This window comes from Lates calcarifer, linkage group LG14 (genome assembly GCF_001640805.2).
Source record: "Lates calcarifer isolate ASB-BC8 linkage group LG14, TLL_Latcal_v3, whole genome shotgun sequence".
NCBI classification, from domain to species: Eukaryota; Metazoa; Chordata; class Actinopteri; family Centropomidae; genus Lates; species Lates calcarifer.
Genome location: NC_066846.1, coordinates 11,374,767 through 11,387,822, shown reverse-complemented (window position 1 = coordinate 11,387,822; position 13,056 = coordinate 11,374,767). Strand labels below are relative to the sequence as shown.

Genomic DNA, 13,056 nt, shown 5'->3' with positions numbered 1-13,056 from the left:
CCCACAAGCGCTCTGATTGGCTAAAACTACTCCCTGCTGAACTTTTCTCACTTGCTATTGGCCCTCGCTGATGTCAGTCAAGCTCCTTCCGGCTTCACGGTACGGTTTGTTGTTGAAGCGAAGCTCCTTTAAATGTGAAGGGAAATGTTGACGGTCTCTGAAGTTGGTAAGTCAATTTAACAGACGCCTACAGACATTCGCAAAATTAATCACCGGTTTATTTTATTCGAGGAAATGGCAGAAAAGTAGCTCGTGTCGTTTTAACGGCTTTCACTAACGGATTTCAGTTGGAAGATAAATGAAGAAAGTTTAAATGTGAACGTTACTCAACTGGTTACCTGGCGTTACCGACACTTGAGGTGAACGGGCGCACGTCGGGCCTCTTGTCGTTTCTTTGTGACTAAATATAATTCTTCATTTTACAGGAAAATGACGGTTTAAATCCTCTGTGAGCCAGTTACATTTAAAGACACAGAGAAGATGTCAGGGGCTCATCCGCAGACTAGGAAGCGACGCCCCCTCAAAATGTTCTTGATTTCGACCGACCTCAAGGTCCAGGACCAGCTGGAAGGTACCATTCGGCTGCAGCGGGGGTTCATGTGCCAGGAACAGGATTCGGGCAACACCAGAGGGGACTGCCCATGGGTCAAGGTATTAACATATATTTACATTTACAGATTTACATCATCAAAGCTGGCACATTGTGCAGTTATGAGTATGTTATTTTCTACTTTTTACTTTACCTCCACCACATGTCAGAGGAAGAGTGCACTTATATCTGACAGCTGTAGTTACTTTACAGATTTGAATATTTTTAATTAAACATGATGCTTTATTATAAATTAACTACCCAACAATGTAAACACACATAGACGTGTAATGAGTACTTTTACTTACATTTTCTAAATTATATGTGCATCCTTTTACTTTGGTAACATTTTAACACAGTATTAAAACTTTTTACACTGTGGTATCAGTACTTTTACTTAAGTAATGTATCTGGATACTTCCTCCACTACTGATCAGTAGTTATTTATATATTCAATCATATTTCAATTTAGGGATTTGTGGCTTTTCTTTGTTATAAATGACAGCACATTGAATATATGTGGGTTTTGGACTGATGGTTGGACAAAACATGCAACTTGCAGAAGACAGTTTGGGTGCTAACTGCATTCTGCACTAATTTCTTGCAACTTAATAGACAAAATAATGAATTTATCAAGAAATTAGAAAAAACTATTTGACAGGTAGATTGATACTGGAAATAATTATTACTTTAACTCCATTTTATGGTTTGTAATTTGCAAGAATAAATAAAGACTGAACATCAGCTGACTCATCATGAGCAAGTAACACTTTGATGGCGTGAGAAATTAAGAAACTTCTCACCCTGTGAGATGTGGCCTTTGCTGCTGCATAAAGAGGATGGAGAGGACACTGTAAAATGACTCAAACCTTCAAAATTACTCTCTCCTGGAATCTCCTTAAAGTTTATTCACACACAACTTGGGTGGTCCATTCCTTAGGCTCACCCATCCTAAAACACACCTCCTGTTATGGTGCTGACTTGGTTCTTTCCCTTCATACCCTCCCCCTAATATCTCCTGTTCTGTTTCCCCACAGGTGTTAGACAATGGTGCCATGGTAAGAATAGAGAGGAAGTTCCTGCTGGACATCCCGAGTGACTTCAGCGGCCTGTTGGAGCCTGTATCTGATCGGGAGGCTCGCCTAAAACTTCTAAGTAATGCACTTATAGATGTAGAAGTAGTGTTAATGATAAAGAAATAATGACAGTTGTAGTAGATAGTAATAGTAATAGTAGTTGTATCAGTAGATAAAGGGCCAAGAGCAATAATGATAAGATATTAGAGGTATTAATTAATTATATAACAGTCTTTAAAGTGTTTACATGCTATTGTACTGCTATTTGTGTGAAATTTTACTCAAGTAGAAGTACTAACTTAAGAACATACTGTAGCAGGAATAGAAAGTAGATTCTTTAAAGTGTCTTCAAAATAAGAGCAATGCTCAGTTTCTTTTAAAATGGGGAACATGTTGAGGACGGAGTTCAAATAAGGGTCTTTTAAATGGAAATTGAGAAGTAAAGCCAGATCACATTTTTTTTGTTCTTCACTGACTAAACTGGCCTATTTTTAATACTTGTACCACACAGCATACGCACACTGTAAAGAGTGTTTATCTTTCTGTTTTAAAAGCAGATTTATGACTTTAAGAGTAACCAGAAAGTTCTGAGAACTACCAGTACTTAGTTCCTCCCCCTGTGGTAAGGTTTTCATTGTTTTATTGTTGTGTATTTTTCAGGCAATCCCGGGAAGTTGCAGCAGTTGGCTTCTTTGCCGGACGAAGCTCCACTGTGGGTCCAAATAGGACAACAGGACGAGCTGGCGGAGGCGGAGCTGAAATACATCGGGCCGCTGCCCGGAGGGAGCAGCGCCGTGTATTTTGGGGTACAACTGAAGGTAAAATGAATCAGCGGTTAAACATTTAGGTTGTTTAGCAGCTGCTGTGTTTGCAAAGCAGAAATTACATAATCGCACTGTGCTCAAAACAGGGTTCAGCAGCAGGTAAAGGAACAGGCAACGGCTCCTATAAGGGCCACCGGCTCTTCAGCTGCCCTGACGCCTGCGCCCTCTTCCTCCCGGTCAGTGACATCCGGCTCCGCCACTGGTCCAGCAGCAAGGGCTCCGACGCTCACGAGCGACCGCGCGAGCGAGACCACCACCGCAGGAGCGACAGTCACCCCAGCAACGGGCACCACAGCAGCGGCAGCCGCCCGAATCACCATCAGCAGCACGGCCGTCACATCAGCTTCCGCCAGCACCGTCCCAGCAGCCCTCCTCAGCCGCAGGCTTTCGGTATCCTCCCTCGAACGGCGGAGTCGGCGCCCATCACAGCTCAAAACCAGATCCAAGTCCGAGGCCCCGTGTCGCCTCCGCCGTTCCATGTCGGACAGCGGGTGTGTTTCCCACAGGACGACACCGTCCACAGCGGGGAGGTGCGCTTCTGTGGGGCCCTGCCTGGCCGGTCCTCGTCAGGGATGTACGTCGGCGTCCTGCTGGTCAGTATAGCACAGTTCTCTTGTTGGAACTAGTGCATGTTTATTAGTATATTTTTATAAAACTCTTCGTTTTGGTGGATCAGTTGTGTCCTGCAGTTTTGTGTTGTGTGTTACAGGACGCTCCTGTTGGAAACTGGGATGGACTTTACAAAGGAGAGAGGCTCTGTCACATTCCTTCCTCTATCTATGGAGCACTACTGCCAATCAACAGGGTTTCCTCAGGTACAGCAGCTGTTTAAGGCTGTAAATGGAAACACACATATGTTTACACCTGAGCCTTAAATGAGGGAGACTTAACACCAACTATTTAGCTACTTTCTGTGCAAACAGCCTGGAAAAGCCTCACTTTTTTTATTTAATCTGTGTCCTCAGAGCCAAAATCCCACCGTCACAACCCTCCTCACCACTTACCCAGGTCCATCCTGAAGCCAGCACCGCCCCCCTTCACTAAACCAGGCCCCGCTTCACCACCCGTCTCTGCTCCCAAGGTCGCCTTGATGCCTCCCACCAAACAAGCACTTAAACCTCCCCCGCTGCCGCCACCGAAACCCACCCAGAAAGCCATGTCTCCCCCTCCTCTCCCGCCTCCAAAGCCCTGCAGTCCGACGTCACCCACCGCTACGGAGCAACAGCTGCTGCACACCAACGGCGTCCACGGCCCTCCCTCCCCGCTGAGGTCTCCGGATTACCTCGAAGCCGCGGGGGAGAACGGGGAGGCGGGACTTGAGGGCGAGCTGGAGGTGGGCTCGATGGTCGAAGTGAACGACCCGCCCATTTTTGGAGTCATATGCTGGATTGGACGAATCAACGGGATCAATGAACCAGTGGCAGGAATTGAGCTGGTAAGGAGAGTTTCACTGACAAATTCAGCTCCGCTCTTTAACAGCAGCTCATATTGTGACTGTGTGTGTGTCAGGATCAGGAGCTGTCTGCAGGAACAGACGGCAGTTACCTCGGTGAACGTCACTTCCGCTGTCCGGCCAACAAGGGGCTGTTTGTCAAGCTTCGCAACTGTAGGAGGGACTCCAGGTTCCCTGCTCCTGAGACACGCGTCAATCAAGTGGAGCGGTGCAACTCCATCGGTAGGAAAACACAGTTCTAGTGTCTGTGGGTTCATGAAGCGACGCCTGGGTGAAGTTTGGACTGTGGTTACCGTCGTCTTGGCAGCTGCTGCAACCAGGACGTCCACATTTTGAAGCTAATTATAGAGCCTGAATGGAGGGAGCAGACAGCTGAATGAGATCCAGAATCCAGACAAAAACTCACATCATACACTCAGGATCCAGTTATTCTGACACTATTGTCTTCTATAGAGACTCTAGAGCCAGTATCCAGTTGCTGTTTTAGAGGAACTGAATCTTAAAGCACTTGTGCTCTGGGTCATGATGCATGAGAGCCATATAGTGTTTATATTAACATAAGTGTACAGTTTTAAAGAGGAACCACAGCTCACAGTGACTCTCAGAGGGCTGTAAATGTGCATGTATTGAATGAAGCTTCTCCAGACTCTCTGTGTTTCCAGCAGAGAAAATGAGAGTTAGCTTCTCATGATGGTCAGCTCTCACTGTCAGCTGTGCATCCACATCCCTGCTACACTGGTGTTAGACGAGGCCACATTTCCTACAGTCGTCGCTCCCACGCTCTGAATTTGAGGATGTAGCTGCTCTTCAGTGTTTAATACCGTCTCTCTCTGTTTCCCTGCCGCTGCCAGCCTTTGCAGAGTGGGGCAGTGAGCGCGTGGAGGAGCACACTCCTCCCGTGGACGGAGACCAGGCCAGAGAGCTCTACCAGGGCTGGAAGAGAGGCATCCAGGGTCACCTCAACTCCTGCTACCTGGACGCTACGCTGTTCAGGTAAAATCTGTGACTGACAGACAGGAATGTCAGGATATAAATCTCTTTGAATATAGTTAATATGTCAACAAAAAAACACCTAAGTGTGCAGTCTGTTGCTGATTAATGTATTACACAATAGGGATGTGATTCATAACCAGTGGAAGCCTCTACACTCTGTGTACAGAAGTTTCTCTGACGCACAATAAACTGTGGTTTTACATTTCAAGTCTTTTCAGACAGAAGAAGTGGGTATTATATAACCTGTCTGTCTGTCTCTCTGCAGTCTGTTCTCCTGCTGTAGCTCAGCAGACTGGGTGTTGTTTTGGCCGTCTGACCCTGAAACTGACCAAGACTCCAGTCAGGCTCAAGGCCTGCTGCGCTGCGAGATAGTCAACCCTCTTCGAAGGTCTGTAAATGTGTTGGTGTGTGGGTGGGGTCGCTCAAATTAAAACATTTCAGAATACAATACTGTGTTTTACTGCCACTGCTAACAGGGCTGCACAGTATGAGCAGTATCTCACATCCTGATAACGATGTATATCAGTACAGTACATTTTCTGTAGCAGTTTATATATAATGACCACATGGAAAGCACTATTTCTTCATGTTTACTCAAAAGTGAAAGGTACTCATTCATATCAGTTGCCTTCATACACTCTTTCCATACTCTATGATGTGGTTCTTGCGTAGGTGGTAGGAGAGTTCAGTGGTGTTTGAGTCAGTTGTGAGGACCAGGAGTGCAGCATAGTTTCAAACAAGTGCAAGTCCATGCTACAGAGGTATAGCCCCTCATTTCAGACAGAGACAGAGAGATAGAGCTCAGTATGAAATGATAGATGTTTATATTGTATCATGTTGCACAGCTCAAGCTGCTACTGATGATGAAATGTTGAAATGTTTGAAAGTCACAACCATAACATGAAATGAAAAGTGATGTGGACAAACCTCATTCCACTTACCACAATAGGAAACACTTGACGACCCAGATTACTGTCATACTGTTCATTTTGTTTTTAAGTATGTGTGTGTTGCGTCTCGAAGGTACGGCTACGTGTGCGCCAGTAAGACCATGGCCCTGAGACGACTGCTGGAGGCTGCCAACAGCGACACCGGCTTCACCAACCAGGAGAAAGGTGTGTTTGTGTGTGAAAGTGTTCGAGCCTCCAGATTCCGATCGTTAGTTTTTCATCAGCTTTCTGCAGGTGCACAGTATTTGTGTGTGTGTGTGTGTGTGTGTGTGTGATCAGACTGAGGAATGCCGTCATGCTGCTCTTGTTCCGTCTGTCAGATCCTGAAGAGTTCCTCAACAAGCTTTTCCAGCTCCTCCGAGTCGAGCCACTCCTCAAGATCAGGTAATGTTGCGCCCACTGTTATTTTTGTTTTGCAGCGGTGTAACACACACACACACACACACACACACACACACACACACACACACACACACACACACACACACACCCCTTGCTTCACCATCACACCTGCGTTAAGTTTCCTTTCTAAACCTTCTTGCCTTCTCCTCTCTCCCAGATCGATGACTCACGAGCCTCAGGAGTGTCACCTCTACCAGCTCTTCCCCCCCGCACTCCCCCCTTCCCCGTCCTCGCCCTCCCCCCACTCGCCGGTCGACTCCCCCATCCCTCTCTCCTTGCCGTCATCCAGTCGGATGAGAGTCGCCAGCGTCCAGGCCCTGCTGGAGTCCTCCTTCCTGCACGCCGGCCTCAAGTTTGTCGAGGTCACAGAGATAACCTCGCTGTGTGTTTTCTTTTCTTCTGAGTCGCCTGAAACATTAACTGATAAGCTCGTGTGTTGGTCGCCTCCCTCCAGGCTCCTTCCTGCCTCCTGCTGCTCATGCCCAGGTTTGGGAAGGACTTCAAAATGTACGACGCCATCTTGCCCACCCTCAGCCTGGACATCACAGACCTGCTGGATGACAGTAAGCACAGGAAACTCTCTGTGTTTTAGCGTTTCTGGTTTGATTTTGTGTACTTCAGGTCAGCTGAATACAGATCTGTGTTTATGGTGTATTTTCCTCCTCTTCTCGTCCTCGTCTGTTTGTAGCTCTGAGGCAGTGCAGCATCTGTCAGGCTGTGGCTGAGTGGGAGTGTCTGCAGTGCTACGAAGACCCAGACATCACTCCGGGTCATCTCAAACAGTACTGCCCAACCTGCAACACCCAGGTAGAGAGGGCCTCTTTGATGTAATAATAAAGAAGCATTGAGCTGATGTAAAGCTCTCTGACCCTCTCTCTCTGCTTTACATATTCACTCTCTTTGGGTTATCAGGTCCACAGTCACAGGAAGCGAGCGTCCCACAGCCCCGTGAAGGTCGGTGTTCCCGGGGGCCCGTGGACTGGCTCTCTGCACTGCACCCGCCAGCGAATGTCTCTCTTTGCTGTGACGTGCATCGAGACCAGCCATTACGTGAGCTTCGTCAAGCACGGGCCCCTCCCCACCGACTGGCTGTTTTTTGACAGTATGGCAGACCGGGAAGGTGAGACGAAGTCCTGCTGACGTACTGTAGATTCAAGTTACAAGAGAGGGGGGGGGGGAAACACAGCTCCCATTTCTCTGTGTGTCCCACACCCAGGTGGCGAGAACGGCTTCAACGTCCCCCGGGTGAAGGCGTGTCCCGAGGTGGGTCGCTACCTCAGCCTGTCGGAGGAGGAGCTGAGCAGAGTGGACGCCGCCTCGTTACAGGAAGCCACCCGCCGCCTGCTCTGCGACTCCTACATGTGTCTGTACCACAGCCCTGAGCTCAGCCTGTACAAGTGACATGGACACTCAGCGCAGACACACACATGCTGTAAAACAGACACACCGTCCTCAGGTTATTTAGTCTCACATAACTAAAGAAAACACTGCAATATGCTGACTCTGAGAAGACTTCTTCTGCCCAGGAGCACTGCAGCTTGGACCGGACCAAATCAAGCTTCAGAATTACAGAACGTCTTCAGACAATCAGGAGACTTTACATGAGAACAGCAGAGTGACCCACACTGTCTACTTTGCCTAATGAACAAATTGCCTGTGTTTAATTGTTAGTTAAAGAGCTGTGTTCACTCATGGACTTGGTGGGAAGTTAGTCCGTACTGATCTTCACACCGGAGTTTACCTGTGCCTTATTAATGCTCACACACTGTGCAGAACCACTGTGCTTATAACCTATAACACACGTACACTTTACAATTCAATTTGCACTGCTTCGTTTACAGCTCAGTGTGTGTATATAATAGATTTGCCTTAAACTGACTGTAAAGATTGCACTCAGATGTTTAAACTTTTGTAATGGTCGCTGGATGTTTTAATATAAAACAGTTGCAAACAATAAGGAAAATGTCACAGATAATAAAAGATTTGATACTCTTATACTTTCTTTATGTCTGTGTATTTTTCATGTACATGAGGTTAGATTTATTTATTTATTTTAGTCAAATTTATCCACAAACATCTGCCAGCGGAGGAAGCAGCATGGTTGGGATTGAAATACTTCTTTGAGCCGCCACTAGGGGGCGAGCGTGACGCAGTTGCGTGACGCAAAACGCGTAACTGCGTCATCATTGCGGGCCCCGGAACCTGCCAGCGACGAAGGGGGTCGACTCGTTCCTCGGCACAGCCTGTGAATTTTCTCTCGTTTCATCAGAAAACAACGATAAAGGCAGCGGATAGCAGCGGTTTGGATGTGTCTATAAGGTAAAATTAACGTTAAACGACCGTGTGTTGGGATATTTGTACATTACGTTACCGGAAAGTGGCCGTAACATCCTGCTCCGCGTCGTGTTGGGTCGTTTAAATTTCGTTAAAACGCCGTGTGGGGTCATTTTAATTCGCAGGATTTCTGTTTGAATTGTGCTGATACTGCTGTTTACCAGAGCAGTTAGAGCCGGCTGATGCTGCTCACTGTTGGAACCAGGGCGACTCTGTTTGTTATCAATAACATCTACTCTCAGCAGCTTTCTGTGGCGTTAAACGGGGCGAAATCCACACAGACAGCGTTAAATAAGGGAAAACTGGCCGAAAACATATTACTACAATGACTACTAAAGTTTCAGTGAGGCATGCACTAATGTTTAAGTCGAGGTAAATATAACGGATTGAATTAGTATTCACTGTCATACGTCCAATTAGATAAAATCCAGGGTATAAAATCTTACTGACACTAAACGTCACATAAAACATAAAAATGTGAAGTTCAAACTAAAACTCACCCTAAAATGATCTGACTTTTGTTTAGATAGAGTGCATATAGAAGAGAGGTGGTTTTCTTAATATGCCTTATGTTTGCGTCACGTAATATTTTGATGGTTTATCGTCTGTTTACACCCAGGAAGTCAAGACCGCACCACGTGGAAGCTTTTTCAGATCTAAATAAAGAATAAAGACTGAGTGATTTCTGTTCACCTGTGTTTTCATCTCTGTAGGTACTTTCTGTCTCTGAGGTCCAGCAGTGAAGTCGGTTGCCATGGCGTCTCCAGGGGGACAAGGAGGAGGAGGAGCTCTGTCGACGAGAGGAGGCGGCGGGGCCCGCAGGATGAAGTGGGCTCTGGAGCTGAGTTTGGGCAACACAAGGTAACCAGACACAGAGTTTGAGAATTTCACGCATTAACAATGATTTGTAACTTGTACTGATCAGACACGTAGCTCTTCTCTGTATTTTAAAAGGACGCTGTGCACAGTCAAACACAGCGGATTAAAAGCTGAACTCTTTGTGTTACCTCTGTGCTGCAGGAGTCGTGGTGACCGGCAGGGCGGTCAGGGAGACGTCGTTTATCCCATCGGCTACTCTGAGAAACCCGTCCCCGACACCAGCATCCAGGAGACGGACAAGAACCTGGTGGAGAAGGTGAGGTGACAGCTACTACTTTATCTTCACTTGTCCAAATACGGACATTAATCTAGTGTCAGATTTGTGGAAAATGCCTCCACCAGACATGGATGTTCTTAAGCTTTTATGTTTTTTAAATAAACCCAGGGTTAATCTGTTGATTTTATGTTTTATGAGAAGAAACTAAAGTGAGTTTGTGCTGCTGAGAATCATCCTCTGTCTCTCCCTCTGTTGTACAGCGCTGCTGGGACGTGGCCCTCGGGCCCCTAAAACAGATCCCCATGAACCTGTTCATCATGTACATGTCGGGCAACACCATCTCCATCTTCCCCATCATGATGGTCTGCATGATGGCCTGGAGGCCCATACAGGCTCTTATGTCCATGTCTGCCAGTGAGTGTCCAGTATCCAGTTTAATTCGTACACTGTTTCAGAGTCAGAGCTCACGTCAAGTTCGTTCTCTGCATCGGATTTTCATTCAGTCCTTTGTCCTCTTGTGTCTCAGCCTTCAAGCTGTTGGAGAGCTCCAGTCAGCAGTGGCTTCAGGGCCTTGTCTACCTGATCGGTAACCTCCTGGGCTCAGCGCTGGCCATCTACAAGTGTCAGTCGATGGGACTGCTCCCTACGCACTCGTCTGATTGGCTGGCTTTCATAGACCCGCCTCAGGTAAACGATATGATGAATATAACAACAAAGAGTCTCTGACTTTTTATGTTGCTGCAAGAGGTAACAGAAAAATATTGAACTCTGGCACCTGACAGAAGTTTTATTATGTCATGACTGTCTATGAGGCAAATGAGCTCTGTCAGGTTTGCATAAGTCAGCTGATACATGCTCTACTGTTTTCCAGTGTTTCTATGCAGAGCTACACAAGCTTTCTCCATTACCTCATTACCCACTTGTTGCTGTAACAGGACACCACACAGAAGGAAAACACTCATTTAATAACAGCAAAAATGGCGTTTGTGGTCTCCTTTGCAACCAGCACATGTTTTCTGAGCGATGGGGATTGAACTTATGCATCGTAATTTACTATTTGGTGCTAGAATCAACTTTGCTGTTCTGCTCATTTTGATCAGTTACCTTGAAATGAATCAAACCCTCCACGTTTTGGAGGTTTTGTTACTTCTCTTTCATCCTACTGGCACTGCCCCATGTGCTGTTCACTTTTAGACCAGTAGAGGGCAGAATATGCTCATTTTATCATTGCACATTAAATCAAGATTCATAAACTGGTTTATGTTTTAAAACTCATATCTGTAATAATCTCATGTATTTTAACTGTTTGAATTTATATAAGGAAAAAGCTAAAGTTAGCAAATATAGCCATGACTGCGGAGTGTGCTTGGATGATATTGACAATACACAGATTTATGGTGAAAGTTATTCTTCTCCTCCATAAAAAATACTGTAAATAACGTTAAGCCAATCATCTGTTTAAAGTTATTTCTGGTTATTTCAGCTAAACAGAAACTTAACTGAACTGTTTTTGTCTTGTCTCAACAGAGGATGGAGATCATGGGCGGAGGGATGGTGTTGTGAAGAGAGCGGACCCCGCACACAAAGTTTAGATATTTACAGAGGTTTATATACTGTTCATTCTCCACCTGCGCCAGACGACCGGTTACAGCTGGCATGGAACAAAAACATCTTGTCTAAATCAGATTCGACCTTCTACAGCTTCAGTTAGCAACAGGCGAGATCTTTGTTACACACACACACATTTACCTGCTGCTAATAACAGAAGTTTATCTACAACTCCCACAGTGAGAGTGTGTGTATTTTCCTCTCTTCATTTTCCTTTTTCTCTCAGTTTGTAGTGAAAATGCTTCATTTTGTTAACATGACTTCAGCATGCCAGCCAGCAACATTTACCAACTCAATTAACTTATAGGTCTGTTTTAATTTTTACTGATTCAATTATGAAAATGTTCTATGAAATAAATCCTTATTGGTTGAAGTAAAATGTCTTGAGCTGTGTCAATAAATGCATCGGACGAAAAAAAAGACCTGATCTGGGAAGTCGTATTATGTTTTAAATGACCTTCATTGTCGGCAATGAAAGAGCTGCTCAGTGTTTATGGTCTGCAAACCATTATTTAGTAACACACACACACACAGACATGATGTGATTGATAAAGAAGCCGAGCTGCCAGCAGATTAAATCATCGGATTTAATTGTTTGTTGTCCAACCACTGCAATCTGTCAGATTATTTTAATGTTTGTTATTTTGATGAAATTTCTGTCTAAAGTAGAGAAAAGCCAGGATCACTGCCGGCTAAATGTGTCTGCTGAATAAAACCTTTGTTATGTTAATGACTCAGAACAGCCTGTTTCAGTTAAACCTGGGTGTGGGGAAGTGGAAACTAAACAACTTTTTGGTGAAACTGAACACTCTTTGGCTGAAAACATGCTATGTCACAAGAAACCAGGAGAAAATTCACGCTTTCAAGTCAACTCTGATCTGCTGATTAATATTAATCCTTCAAACACACATTAGATGGAGATCTACAGTGTCTTTTGCAACATTTGTTTGAACAAGATATGGAGGTTTTTCACAGTATGATTAAGTGTTCAAGCAGCATTGTGCAATGTGTCAGTATATACCACAAGACGTGGCTGATAAAAACATTTACTGTTTATCTCATAATATTTCTGGTTGTATCAGGCCAACACAGACATGGAGTCTGAATATTAGATGTACAGCAGTGTTGCATCAATGTGAGGGAATATGTCTATTATTCAGGTATTTGCCAAAACAAAGACTTTTCTAACTGCTGTTTAGTCTGGTCAAACACATAATACATATCACACCCAACAACATGTAGCTAAATGACTAGTTATCCCCTACACCCAACACTAACAGTTATATACAGAGCTGCTTTGGAATCAGTGATTAATAAACAACATTAGATGAACCTAAAGTATTTTTCTGTCTCATGCTATCTTAGTTTCAAAGACTAAGATAAAGATTAGCTGGATAGGATAAATAATAGCTGTCAAGATATTAATAATAACAGTTGGTGGAATTAAAATAAATAAATAAACAAAATGAAATTTGAGTGAGCACAGCTTGAGCTTCCATACAGCGAGCGGTCCTACAATAGCAAATATGCCCCTGTTGTCAAAACAGGGTTCATTCTGTTGCTACTATCAACTAAAAATGTGGCAACTCATATTGAGAAGTTGGCAAACTGTGGCTGGTGCAGTGAATAAAAATTCAACCAGAATTAAACAACTGTTAAAAAAAAATCTGTATAACCTCTCCAGTTGTGGCCTCGCTCCTCCCTGTGTAACCTCTTGTTTTCCTTTCACTT

The 13,056-nt window shown here is 44.9% G+C and overlaps 2 protein-coding genes across 2 annotated transcripts; both read left to right on the top strand.

Moving 5' to 3' along the window:
- The first annotated feature begins 46 nt into the window (after positions 1 to 46).
- Positions 47 to 8,282, top strand: si:cabz01101003.1 (ubiquitin carboxyl-terminal hydrolase CYLD). Its single transcript, XM_018687753.2, has 17 exons — positions 47 to 166; positions 426 to 651; positions 1,627 to 1,744; positions 2,326 to 2,483; positions 2,576 to 3,082; positions 3,199 to 3,304; positions 3,455 to 3,924; positions 3,999 to 4,164; positions 4,794 to 4,935; positions 5,201 to 5,323; positions 5,959 to 6,050; positions 6,206 to 6,269; positions 6,445 to 6,649; positions 6,742 to 6,850; positions 6,976 to 7,094; positions 7,200 to 7,407; positions 7,504 to 8,282. Exons 2-17 carry the CDS (start codon positions 481 to 483, stop codon positions 7,686 to 7,688), a joined length of 2,943 nt encoding a protein of 980 aa, XP_018543269.1. The 5' UTR covers positions 47 to 166; positions 426 to 480; the 3' UTR covers positions 7,689 to 8,282.
- Positions 8,283 to 8,443: 161 nt separating this feature from the next.
- emc4 (ER membrane protein complex subunit 4) lies at positions 8,444 to 12,058 on the top strand. The gene is made up of 6 exons (XM_018687759.2): positions 8,444 to 8,606; positions 9,335 to 9,482; positions 9,642 to 9,756; positions 9,978 to 10,131; positions 10,244 to 10,404; positions 11,245 to 12,058. Exons 2-6 carry the CDS (start codon positions 9,376 to 9,378, stop codon positions 11,278 to 11,280), a joined length of 573 nt encoding a protein of 190 aa, XP_018543275.1. The 5' UTR covers positions 8,444 to 8,606; positions 9,335 to 9,375; the 3' UTR covers positions 11,281 to 12,058.
- The last annotated feature ends 998 nt before the right edge of the window (positions 12,059 to 13,056 follow it).